The following is a 14,443-nucleotide window of genomic DNA, read 5'->3' on the forward strand; positions in this document are numbered from 1 at the left end:
GTACTAGTTACTTACTTTACACATAGTGTGTGTTCTTTTAAGACCTGAGGCCGATTCTGCAATAAATGCCTTCTAAATCACGTAGTTCTCAAACCTTTTTCCTGCCAAGGACCTACTTTCCTCCAAGGTGGAAAGTCTGGTGATGCGAGGTTACCAAGGACCCCCCATATGTATCTGGTCGACAACTACCGCCCCCCCCCCCCATTTGTGCTTGAAAAAAAGAAGAAAAAAAAGGATAGTTATGCCAGCAACACTTTCGAAAATAGTAGATGTACAAGCTCGCAGTGCTGTAGCTTGTATATATGTTTTTGAATATCTTGAATACACTAAAATACTAAAATGACACAGATGTTTTAAAACAGGGGATTCACATGCTATGCCTCATATCCCGTTATTAAACTTCATTAACATATTTCTATTCACGTAGGTATTTAGTGTGGTGAGCACAATACTCAACAAAAAATTCAAAAAATGTTTTGGGTTCTCTTTCGACCTTTCAATTACACAAAATGCTTGTTCTACAATCCTGGCAGCCCTGCATCTTCTGTCACTCAGCACCATTACTGTATTTGGTAAACCAGAGCAGAAATTGTCAAAATACCAGGGATGTTGTAGTTTTTTTTTCTTTATTCTGTGACAAACAAAATATAGAAAGACAGTTTAGGGCTTACAAGAGACAAGGCCATTCTGTACAAGGCCATCCTCAAATAGTAATAATAACTACCCTGAATTCATAGGGTAGTTCAATGTGTATGGAGTAAATAAGCTCTTAGAATATTGCATTTTATATAATATATCACAAGTGAGATAATGAGGTCTGCAATTACATATGAGTCGGAGATTAATAGATAGCATATATATATTCATATATATATTCATATATATATATATATATATATATATATATATATATATATATATATATATATATATATATATATATAGCCTATCCTCATAATGTCCATATTATGGATATTTGCAGTGTCTATAGAGCATAGCAGTGGCGGCCATTTTCTGGTTCCACTGCAAAAAAGCCAATGCATTTTTACCATAGAGATAAAGAATATTTATATCAATTATTTTAAGAATCAAGCCATCCAGGGTCCTGGTGAATCATGACCATAAAGCATTTGATTCTGTGAATTTTCTTTTTTGAAAACGACAAAACAAAGGGTATTTATTAAATATAATATATCGTATAATTACATAATCAATTGTTTTTTTTCACAGAATAAAATGTTTTATGGTTATGATTCACCAGGATCCTGGATGGCTTGATTCTAGGCTTAAAATAATTGATATCAATATTTTTTGGAAATCTCTATGGGAAAAATGCATGGACTATTTTTGAGTGGAACCAGAAAATGGCCACCACTGCTATGCCCTTATGGACATTAACACAGAGATTCACTCTCAGACACATAAATTAATCAATCACATAATTGACTCGTCAGTCCTGGTTAGTTAGAGCAACAAAATTCAACAGGCAATCTAATATACTATACTGTGCTATATTGTATACTGTCACAAGTTACAAATCAACTCAAGAGCCATGACAGGGAGGGGACATGCACACAAAAATGCCAGCAAAACATAACTTATGTCACAGTCAGTAAAGTGCCTGCCTGGGGAGTGCCTGTCTGGACAAGAGACAAGAGAGAAAAAAGACACACCCTGACACAGAACAATACATCTTCCTTCACTGTTGGAGCAATAAGTTGTTTACTGATTTGCTCAAGGGTACTTACAGTTGCAGTGTAGGTACTGCAGATGAGCCAACCACCCTTCAGCTGCACTCACAGCTGATAATCAACCCTCTGTCAGTGCCAGGAATTTAACACATTTTGGGGTTCACCACTATCTCTGAACGCCCCTGCCATCCCCTGACCTACTGTATACATAGTATTATATCCAGCCAGGCTTTTATTTATGACCTTTATTGGAAGGATAAGCTCCTTGAGGTGAGTCATCTAATTTTCTCGTTTATCTACACCCTTGCACAACAAAGTATAAATCAGGCATTACACTGCTCTTTCTCACTCAGCACCACCCCAGCCTCTCGAATAGCCTGCTGCAGAGCTGCTCCAGCTGGCAGCCTGGTGAAGCCCTCCTCCGAGATGTGTTCTATCTTCAGGTATCCTCCAGGCCTGTGCAAAGCCACTCCGTGTAGGTGGGAGAAGAGCAGGGGCAAGTCTCTGGTCAGTGTGTAGCGAGTCACTAGTCCCAGCTCAGCGGGGATGTCTGTCTCCTCAGAGTATTCGAAAATGGCAGCCATGTACCTGGACAGGTCTTCACCCCGTGCTTTGTTGCGGCCCACCTCCTCTCCTATGAGGGCGACAGCTGCAGCAGAACTGGAGGCGTTGGACCACGCCTCCTCTTCCTCCTCATCCTCATCACCACCTTCAGATTGTGAGTGTGGTTGCACAGGCCAGTGGTTGAGGCTCCGGGAGCAGATGACCAAGATAAAGTCACTCTCCTGGATCTGTCTGTAGTACCAGCCCATGGCTCCCTCCTCAGCAAGACTTAGAGAGTCCCATAGATCCAGGCACACCTGATGAAAAAAAAACAAAGAGTTTCATCTAATAATGCTTTTATAAGCACATCTGGGATCCCTGTTAAAGAAAAGGTGAAAAAAGAAATGCAATCAAGGATTACATCGTACAACTTTATGGCAGATATAGTTGAAATCTAAAGAGCCATACCGATGGTTTGGCATGTTTAGCACATTGACTACAACTCATACTTAACATTGCTGCTGACCATTTTCTAAAGTACACCGTGGTTTGTTTGCTTTTCCTGGAAGCCATTGGATTCATTCATTTCTGTACCAAATGAAAACATTCAGAGACATGAAACTTGCTTATAACCGCATGGTTAAGTTATGCTATTGTTGTTTTCATGAATTTTAATGTGTGTATTGATTTCATATGTCTGGATGAAAATAGTTCCTAGAGAAAAGATTGATTTACAAACTAAATTCAAACGTTGAAGATTTACTAACCACACATTTGTTTGACATTGACTCGGTAATAATATGTCTATCTATACACCTATTTTCACTGGACAGTGGACATGTGTATAGGAGAGGAACAGCCAATGTAAAAAGAAGGGTAGTCCGACACGTCTTCACTTATATAAATAAAACAACGTTTCGGTCAACTGATCTTCATCAGGCAGCAGATGCTTAATGAAGGTCAGTTGACCAAAACATTGCTTTAATGAGCTGATAACTAAGTGCAAACAGTGTGCAGGACTACGCTATTCACGACTAACATGTTTAGTTAGTTTATTAAATTAGAATGTTTGTTAAACTGTAAACTTTTACAACAATGGCATTGGCACAAAAAAAAACAAGACAAGTGTTTCTTACGATACAGTGCACATGAGTGTGTCGAGTGGGAGGAGGATACATGAGAATACAGAGAGGGAATACAATGAGAGGAAAGCAGAATTGGCTTTTGGTGAATTTACTCCCAGTATACCTTTGTGGCCATATGTTGTTGCAAGAAAGCCCCCAACTGCATCACAGCTCTAACGTGGGCGGGGCCGTCACGGCTGCTGTAGCAAATCAGAAGACTAGGGGGGGTCAGCCTGCTGCTTGGTAGTGATGTCACCACTTCATGAGTGGTCCTGTCTTGATGCTGCTCAATAATGTCTGGAAGGATAACATAAATAGAGGTTGAATTTCACACCTTCACCAATTTTACTACTGTAGGTAATGGAAAGAAGATGGATAGAGGGCAGAACTCCAGAAGGAGCTGCACTCGCTGTCCCTCCAGAACTTTTGTCATCATTGCATACAGTTCAGATGAATATAGGTAAACTGGTTAATAATATAAATACCAGGCTGTATATCTGTTGTCTTCATCCAGTGCTTTGTCCTCCTTCTGCTGAAGACAGCAAGTAGGACTGCTAACACGAATACCAAAGCCAGGCCTAGTAAAATGATCAGAACCGAGGAGGGACGGGCAGAGAGTGGCGAGGTTGTGTCTGAGGGGAAAATGTGAGAATTCAGTAAAAAATGTTCTGAGTTGGTCATGACTCATGTCAATTTTGTTAAAATAGCAACAAGATCTTTAATGATTTCAGAAGATCATTTTCAAAACTAGAGTGTAGCCTACTTGGTTTTCTGTGCTCGACCTGAACACTGAATCTTTTCCTCACAGCATCCACCTCATCCGCTGCAATCTGTGATAAAAGTGTTGTTTTAACATAAATAACTTGTTAAAGCTATGTTTCTGTAATTGCCATGATATAGAGGGCTAGTCAAATTCAAGATTTGCCAATAAATGCAATATTCCCTGTTTTACGAATGTGGAAAGTACTTTTACCACATGATTACTGGCATAAGACTGAAACGTCGCATCTTAAAATAGATAAGCACATGCGAAATCTCTGTCGTCTGTCTGTACGTCCGTCTGTACGTCCGTCTGTAGTTCACGTATTTCGAGAACCGACAGACCAACCGACTTCAAACTCTGCACACGCGTCACCGGCGACCGGAGGTAGTGCCATGCCTGGCGTCAAATCGTTCGGATAGGCGGTTGTCCATTACAATATGCCCATATATAGACATATATGGAGATCCAGTTGTCCAGAACCGCAGATCCAACCGATTTACCCATATATGGGCATACCAGGTATGCCCATATATGGGAATAAAATGGACAGGGACAGACAGATACAGAGATCTCCATATATGGGCACTCATGGGTACTCCGACAACAGGTATAAAAGGTATCGCATAACCGGCAGTGGCGTATTCACTGTAGAGGCAAGGGTGGTGGCCGCCACCCAAAGTGCGATCTCGCCTCCCCTAGAAAAACACTGACTGAAAAAAACGAGAGAAAAAAAACACCAACCCCGACCACAATAGTGGGTTGCAGTGGGTTGCTCCATTGGCTCCTCGTCCATTCAAGGGCAGGCAGCCAATCACCACCGTATACATTCAGTAGAGTGACCCTCTAAATGTTTTGACCCCCCCCCCCCCCCCAAAGGAGGGGGTGGGGGGAGACACACATTTCGCCTCCTCAAAATGTAATTCCTGGAAACGCCACTGATAACCGGGTGGGCCATGCATTCCCAATTTGCATTATTCCTAAGTAGGCCAGTGTTAATAAAACATTATTTAATGAGCTCTTAAAATCTTTATAGGCAGATAGAGAATAGAACTTAGAACAAAAAGGTATGCACACACATCTCCATAAAAATGTGCAGGTGCTGGACTCAAAAGCCTGATGAAGACCCGAAGGGGTCGAAACGTTGTATGCTATGAAACTTAAATAAAATTGTGGTCGCTGGAGCGTCAACAGATAGAGAATAGAGACATGATGATCTGGCATTTTTATTCCTAAAATGTGCATTTGATATTTGACTTTTGTTGTTTTACCTCACAAGTGTAATTATTTCCTTCCTGGAGGCCAAGCAGGTAATAACTGTAGTGAGTTGTGTTTCTGTTAGAATTCTAAAGGAGAAATTAAGGTTGACAAGTTAGTTTGATAAGTCAAGTGAATTCTGGAGCAGCATAAAAATACCAATAAAGTAACACCAAAGACATTACAAAAAATACATACAAAAAGAAAAGTAAAAGAATTGGAGCAGGTTTTAACATAAAAGCTACACAATACTACACATTTATAAATTTGGAACTCTGAGTGTACACATTTTACCAAATGGACCTGTAAATATCATTAGTGATTTTATGTGTACCACTCACTGGTATGATGTCCATGTACTTCTTCATGTCCTTCCCATAACACCATGAGAAGTAGCTTCTGATGCCCAGGTTTTGTGGGGCCAGGTTAAAAGTCACAATGACATCCGTTCCGTTCTGCTGGACTTCAACATATTCGGGGTACCACTCTACAATCAGAGGAACTACTATCAGAATCACTACCATCAGAAATACTCTACAATCAGGCTAGCAGAGAAAGACGTAGAAACCCATAGAGCTGCAGATCCCAATTTCCAAACATATATTTGGAGATACGCTTCACTTTGATTTCTCATGAATTCACTGGTTCTCACCACTAGAGCTATATTCTGTCATGCATTCTGCATCTTGTCAATCAGGAAGCTCCAGTATACAAGAAAATATTCCTTCATGAGACTTCTTCTTTACCTGTAACCATGTCAGAAAATATGATGACCAACTTAACTTTAGGGTCCTAACTAGTACACTCCAATCAATTCCTTTCATTTCGGTGGACTCTTACTGTTGTTTAAGAAATGTGAGCATCTGCAGTTTTCACTCACCTTTTTTGCACAGCTTAAGGCCATTCTTCTCAGCGCAAGCTGAAAATGAATACACATTACTATAGAGTCTAGAGTCATCATTTTGACAATTGATGTTTGCAGATGTATGAAAACAATGTTCAATACTGAACTAAAGCAGGTTTTATAGATGACTTCATACTGCATATAGCCCCCAAAAGGTTTGATCTACATGAAACATAAGGGGCACTTCCATGGCAATGGTTAATTAAAGCAGTGGTTCTCAAATAGTGTGCTGAGGAACACTGGTGTGCCGTGAGACAATTCCAGGTGTACCGTGGGATATTGTGACGACCACGCATTATTATTTCAATACACAACTATACAAAAGTGATTAATTATCTTTTCATTTACTATATCACTACATTAATGTGTACCCAATTCAGAGGCAGATTCTATACCGTAAACATATTTCTACCTCGGGTCCTTATTTTGAGAATGTCATTGTAGACGAAGGTTTATAATTTGAAATGTATTTATTCTTTACCTTATTTGACCTTTTCTTTTTTCCAAAATAACGTTGATAGCATATCTACAAGCTCACAACGTGCCGCGACGCAATACGTTAGTGAGCTTGTAGATCTGCGAAACGTTTGTCAAAGTATGAAATAGGGCATAAGTGGTTAAACTTTGGCGATAAGAGTAATAACACATGTTACAGAGGCTATTTTGCACACATATTACAGCCTTGAGATTTTGACTTGCCCTTCCTGTGCCTTGGGCATAAAACGTGAGGATGTTCAGTATGCATGTGAGTGGCTGTACATGTGTTCATGGCTCTCACAATATAAATTTGACATGTGAGTCATATGGCCTAGAGCTCAAGGGCCTTACAGCGGGTGGAGAAGATCTTGCTGTGGTAGAACCTGTCCCACCTCTCAGGCACCGGCAGAGCCATGACAGTAGCCGCGTACTGGGCCCCCAGGGTCAGACCGGGGAAAGGGTCCGACATGTACACCTGCAAAGCAAAACTGCAATAACGGCCTTGCTATGGTTTTACAAACATGCTAGACTGGGAGTGGGTTCATGCTTCTTCTGGGAAGAAGAACAATAAACTGGATATAAGAGTACCTCATGCTGCATTGTACTGTACAGTAACTAAAGAACGGCGTAAACGCATAAAGCTGCCGAAATGTTGGCCTTACTGTTATATCAAATCAAAATAAGAAACACTTTGTATTGCATTTGTTTTTCAATGAGTTGTGCTTTTTTGATCATGTTTTATTATTCCCCGGCCTAAGGCATTAAATCCATCAAAATTATTCACAAAAACAAGTGATCTCCCCTGCAGAGTTTTGTCCCACCACAAAACAACCAGAGAGAGGGAAAGAGAGATGCGGTGGGAGAGAGGGAGAGAAAGAGAGACAGAGAGAGAAAAGAAAGAAAGAAAGACAATTGAAAACAAACATCCAGTCTTTCCTACCCTTTGGGCATGTGATGCTGGGAGGGACAGGTTGCTCTGGAAGAGAAAGAGTTGACAAGCCTTCTGCATCCCTCCTAAGACCTGAAGTGACACCTGAAAGCCTCGCAGGAAAGCAATCCCTGTATCAAACATAAAGGAAAAAGAAAAAGAAGAAAGGAACCAACAGGTTTTCATGCATCCTTTTTAAACACATGTACACTACAGTATGTGGAAGTAGCCCTCGGCGGATTTACGCAGTGATATTGTCTGGCCACGCAAGGCTTATGTGGAAGGTCACTGTAGAAAATACCTCTGCATAAAGGACATCCTGTCATTTCTGTCTTTGTCTTTGCGAAGTAGAAGTGACATACAGTATTACACCGTTGGAGTTTCATGTCATAACGGTTTCTATACAATTTACACATCTGAATTTGGAATTTTCTCACTGATGCATAAACAAATTGAAAGAAGAGTGGCGGGTGCACTGACAAGTTTTGTCCCCTCATTGTTCTTACCATAGTAACTTGGCTTCCATGAGACAATGACGGTATCAGAATTGGGCTCCTGATTGGGCACAAACTCAACTGTCACATCGTTTGGTGCCTGGACGTAATGCTGACAAAGCTCCAAGTCCTCTTTACCTAGCAGCTCAAAACATGGCAATGGAATGCAACCTGAGGAGAAATTGCAATGATTACAATCTAGTCAAATTATCTTAATTGCCATTTTAAGCCTTACAATTAAGAAACTTAATTTGGCACACTTATTACGTATTCAGGACTATTACGTATACACTAATAACCGTTTGTATACTTTTTTTAAAAGATGACAACATGTCCTTGCCATTCATTCAAGCATACAAAGGCCTACTGGTTGTTCATTGTAGCGTAACAAGACTGAATGGTTTACTTTGTTTACTTTAGGTTAAAACACAACAAAACACAATGTCTCAGAAAATTGCTTTTTTTCCCTATTTATTTTCCTTTTTCTGCCAATTTAGTCATCATTGCGCAAATTCTCATTTTTCCACACACTTGTGTAGTACTCACTGCTAAGTGCTAACCCCTACAGTTAGTCATATGGAGGGTGTAGAATAGATGATCACGTGTCTCATCCGACACATTAAGTCACCAGCCACTTCTTTTCACCTGGCAATGAGGAGTTTCACTGGGAGGGTGTAACACATATAGAGGAATACGCTCAACCTAGTTCTTCTCCCTGCTGAACATGTGCCGTGACCAACCAGTAGGAGTCTAGTGTCGTGACAGTTTACCCTCCCTGTCTGGTTTTCCACCTTCCAACACAGCCAATTGTGTTTGTTCAGGTGGACTGCCCAAGAAGCTCTTAGGTGTGAGTGTAGATTATGTTTAATCCTAAATTATACTTCATTGTACGATGGTGTCACTTACGGAATAGTCTGATCTACAAGCTCACTACGTGTCATATCTGTCTTCCTAGATTGTCATAATTGTCATACCAAATGGGCTATGTCCTGTATATCCGTACCTGGCAGATGGCAGAAATTTGCAAACGTTTAGTGGAACTGATGTCAGACTTACTTCCAAACGCTTCAATGGAGCGGAAGCCCAGGCTCCTCTCCACATCAGCTCTACTTATTCTGCAGTATTCACATCCAGACCCTCCCTGTGGAACACAATGGGAGAGGCTCATTTATGATTTTGCAGTTTCTGCTTTCTGATATTTTCATAAGATTTTTGCCCATGTAGTGTATGTTGCTCACTTACACTAGTTTATCATTTAGGTATCTCATGACAATGATAGACTCATGTACATACTGCACTAGCTGAATTATGCTATGTAGATATCTTAGATTTGCCTAACATTGACCTGTTTCTCTTTTACGGCTTGATTTCTTTTTATCCTTGCCCTACCTGTCCCCCCACCCACTTTTTATTTTATCTTCATGAAAACAACAAAAACGAATTTCACCCACTTCTTTACACCTGTAAACCTGTGATGTGACAATAAAGTTGATTCCATGAGAGACTGAGACTATGAAGATTAAAAGGAATCCGAATTTCAATCTCAATGGGATGATTTATTTAAATAGGAACATGTTCAAGTTCATTCACCGTGATGATTGACAAGAAAAATAAAGAAAGACAAAAATAAAGACTATATATATATATATATATATATATATATATATATATATATATATATATATATTAAAACAACACACCTATTTGTAGCCTTCACTTGGCCACAGAATTTGTAAAAACAAGACTAAAAAGACAAGCTAGTGGTGCTCTGCTGATGATTACACACAACAGGACCAAGGTGGTTTGAACCAACTAACATGGCCATCCTTTAGAGCCCCACAAATGCAAAATGACAGAATTATGGAAATTGTGTGCTAAATTGTCATTTTGGCCTGAGGGTAGTGCTAGGGGAATGATAATTGGGTCAATAAAATCAGTATGGGTCATCCTCCAGATGGCATGGATGCACTCAGCAAGTTGCACAGCAATCTGCCTATTAGAAGCTATATTTTTTGTGTAAGAGGAAACTGTGAAACGGGTGGTCATGGGTAGCCTGTAGTCTCGCGTAGTCAGACAACTATTCCACAATCTCTGAATGCTATATAGAGTCTGGAACTACAACTCCCAAAATCCGAGAGAGGAAACCGGCACTTCCGTTCACGAAAATATCTTTTAAAATATCTTTACACTTTACTTTTTAATTTCCATTTCTGCTAAGCAGCAAGCTATGTATACTTAGATGATTTGTATTTATATTAGGATAAATTTGCGCGACTGTAAAGACCAAACGGAAATGGAGAGGAGGCTCCACATCCGGTTTATATTCTAATCATGATCAGAGCTTCCGAGTCCCAGACTGTATGCCGGAAACATTTGAAAATTGTGGGAGGCAATAGTCTGGTAACGCGAGACTAGGTCTTTAATAACGCATACCACTTGCTGTCTGCACAGCCTACAAAACAATGATGTTGGCCTACAAGGCAACCAAAGCCTGATCCAACTCCACAACCCCTCCCGCTCACTCAGATCAGCTAACATAGGAAAGCTGTCTGAAACTTCTCTAAAAGACCCAGGACAACGCTCCACACGTCCGTGACTCTTCTCCCTCCTCCTGACTCCCAAACTGTGGAACAAACTCCTCATTGCAGTCAGAACTGGAGACTCACTCCCAATTTCCCGCTGTAATCTGAAGACTCCATCTCACCCTCTAGCACTTTACTCTACATGTACACCTTCCTGCCACCTTCTGCCTCGATGGGTGCGAGCGATTGACCAAGATATGGCTACCATGGAGATGGAGCTTTGTCACTCGTTCTCATGTTTTGTCTCCGCCAGGCCAAAAGGCCGAGACTATGTTCTGCACCCTGTCCGTGTGTCCGTCTGTGATGCGAGCATCGTAATCTTTTCGCGGCTGAGTAAAATGTCCCCCAGTCACTGGTGTCACTCATGAGAAATACATACTTAAACACTTCTTTGGTATTTTTATTTCACTACACCAAATGAAACACTTCTTTGGTATTTTAATTTCGCTACACCAAAATGAAACACTACTTTTGAATTTTTATTTCACTGCGCTTAAACCACAAAAGTACAAATGTCAGATGTTTATTATGAACAGGCTACACTTAAACTTGGTCCTAAGTACAAATATCGTTTATGCAACATATTTTTTGGGGGGTATTTTAATTTCACCTAGCCTAAAATGTATAATATACACATTCCTGCTTAGTCCGAGACCTGAAATCAATAGCCTAATGTTACCCAACATTTCTTGATGTTGGGTAACATTTCTGAATACTATGACTGGCCTGCACAAAGTTGCATTTTACAGACTCAAACCCACTACATAAGAAACTGGGCATGAGAACAGAGCAGACATATCCCAAAAGTCTTCCATCAGTGGTCCAACAACTCTAGCTGCTTTGACAGTATTGTCAGAGTGAGTTTGGAAATTCCTGTCTTCCTAGGGACCATGGAGGAATTAACATAAAAATGATCTGTTCCTATTTAAGAGTGAGGACAACGTCAGCCACAATAACTTATTTGTCAGCTTTAATAAATCCTCTTCCATACAGAGGAATAATGTGTGGTCCTCCATTTTTATGGGGAAGAGCAGCTGTCATATAAATGTTTTCTCCCTTTACAGAATCATGGGGAAAAGTCAATGTCAGGCTCAAATATCTCCAGTCAACAGTCATGATCAAACACAGACAAATTTTACTTGATAAAGGGGTTTCTTACCTCACCGGCACAACAATAGTCATCTTTCATAGGAAAGAAGTAGTATACTATGTACAGTATATGTACATGATTCCTGTTGTGCAAATCAATAAATCAATTCAAATAATAAAATAAGTTCATCCCAATTTCCCAAAGTGCTTTTTAGAGCAACCGAGCGAATACCGTACTGTATTTGTGCATGCATTTCATTTGAAGCAATTTCCCGTTTGTATGCAATGTGCCATACAAATAAAGACTAGACTGATAAAAGACAGAGATAACAAACCAATAAAATAATAGATAAGAATCAGTTGAGCCTAGCAACATCACACTATCAGGCATGATGTGCATGGGATAGATGTGGTACTGTAGGCATGTCCTAAAACTAGACTTATGAGAGGAGAAATGTGAGATCCCACCACCACCAAAATTACCTACATGTAGGTTAGCCTTTATTTTGAATAACAGCAGTGAAAATCAATGAGAGAAATGATGCAGGCATAAAATGGGCACTTTTTCCTATGAAGACAATCGGCCTAATGGTCAGGCATTGGTTGGCTCCTGTATGTGCACGTTCCTGGTCAAGTCAGAGCCAATAATAATGAGTACTTGTATAATTACTGCACTGAAATGATGACTCAGGTTATAAATATGAAGTTTGAGTCATATTCAATAATGATTCATCACTTGATCTATATGACACCATGGTCGATTGAAGATATGCTAATGTTACACCAACCAGTGATGCAAGGTGCACACATTTCTTTCATCAACCTATCTTGCAGGTATTTAGCAATGAACTTATGAGGCCATAAACCAGGCTAGCAACTGGAGAAAGTAAATGAGAGACAAACTGAGTTTGCCTGAGGCAGTGAAATACAAGGGAATGAGACAGTTGTGAGTAAAGAGATAGAGAAAAAGATAGAGAAGAACGGGTTGTTAAAGTGTCAGGTCAGGTAATGACCATTCATATGAGAATAATATACATGCTCACTGTACATTAGATTATACAACTAAGTTGAACTAACTATTCTTATGTTGAAAGAATTGTATGCAGTTTAAATATACACATTAATTTGCAAAAAGAAAGTATGTAATTATGTTGTGTAATCGACCTGACCTGTCTTTAGGGAAAATGAAAATGGAACAACACTGAATACAATCAGAAACATCAGCTTTACTACAACATTGAATTCAAACTTAATACGGACAATTGGACACCAGAGTGTTGCAAATCAAGTATACACACAAAAAGACTGGGACGATGGACAAGAATCACTGTTTCAAAAGGGGATTATCTTTGCCACCGTGTAGAATCTAGGCTCTAAATTGTGATTGGATGCCAATTCAAAGCCTGAAGAACAAGGTCTGAGGGAACTGAATTTGTGGACTGGACTCATGTTGTTTTACTATCAAATAGAAACGTGCGCTCAGTAGAGAGCATATCTTCACCAAGAGTCATGCCCTAATATCCCTTAAACGTACAGCTAAGAAAGTAGCAGGGCATGTGATTACAGTTGTACATCGTCACCACTGTCTGCTTGTCTTTCAGTCGGAAATAACAGTACCGGTAAATGTTTTCCAAGCAGAAACTATTTTCCGTTAAACCAACTGCACACGAAACAGAAACATATGGTTGATTGTGCCTGCAAAGTCCTGACACCGAACGTTTACACATTTGGAATAGGTGTATTGAGAAGGATCTGCAAACACAATGCCGTGACCATGCATTCATTTTACATCCACCCACAACTGATGTCGACAAAAGCAGCAGCAGAGGCTCAACTACTAGTTGAAGCTCAGTTGTGAGTTAATAAGTTAATTACTGTACTGTACTGTACAAATGAAAAGGTGCAACCTGAGCCTTTGAGCTTACCTTTCGGACACATTCCAAACTGCAGTCCTGAGGACTGATGCCAGTGGTCCCACTGACATCCTCCTGGGCCCAGAGGGTAACACCAATTGTCAGGAGCTGATAACAAAGAAGCGCTTCCCTCCACATCCTGTCACAGCCACCATGACATTTTACTCCAAACAGCTCTGGACCTGAAGTTCACCCTCTCTCTCTCTCTCACCAACACATACAGACACACACAGAAACACGATCTGCTCCAAGTGGTTGAAGGCTGTTGCTTTGATCCATGCGAAGAAGGTAAACACAGTCCTCTCTGCGACGATACATTCAAAGTAATCTTAGTCTCAAAAAGCTTGGAGAGCTGTGTGAGAATGAGTGTCAGGAATGAGCGAGGGGAGGAGATGAAGATGATGAGGGGAGTGGTGTCTTCAGGCTACGGGTGGTGGCCTACGCTACAAACCTGCATGTTTTGACAGTTACACCGCCCCCCCCCGTCCCATACCATCCCTGCCTGGCGGATTGTCGTCAGAGAGCAGGAGGCATAAGACGAACTTGTTTCAAGACAGCACAGAGCCAGGTTAACCATATTTACATTCAACACACATACACATATACCACAGGCTACATTCATTCAGCCAGTGGAAAGCATCCAAGATTTGACTTTTGGTTGCTGAGACAAAGGACAAGATT

At 40.4% G+C, this 14,443-nt stretch overlaps 1 protein-coding gene across 1 annotated transcript; it reads right to left on the reverse strand.

Moving 5' to 3' along the window:
• Positions 1-1,097: 1,097 nt before the first annotated feature.
• On the reverse strand, positions 1,098-14,108 carry LOC308096801 (interleukin-17 receptor D). The gene is made up of 12 exons (XM_080444268.1): positions 13,775-14,108; positions 9,235-9,319; positions 8,191-8,349; positions 7,697-7,815; positions 7,108-7,231; positions 6,256-6,294; positions 5,717-5,862; positions 5,390-5,464; positions 4,122-4,188; positions 3,844-3,990; positions 3,483-3,655; positions 1,098-2,551 (listed from the first exon to the last, which is right to left on the reverse strand). The coding sequence occupies exons 1-12, from the start codon at positions 13,898-13,900 to the stop codon at positions 2,015-2,017; spliced, it is 1,797 nt and encodes a 598-aa protein (XP_080300394.1). The 5' UTR covers positions 13,901-14,108; the 3' UTR covers positions 1,098-2,014.
• Positions 14,109-14,443: the final 335 nt, after the last annotated feature.

The sequence above is a fragment of the Gymnoscopelus braueri genome, assembly GCF_963280865.1.
Source record: "Gymnoscopelus braueri genome assembly, chromosome: 12".
NCBI classification, from domain to species: Eukaryota; Metazoa; Chordata; class Actinopteri; order Myctophiformes; family Myctophidae; genus Gymnoscopelus; species Gymnoscopelus braueri.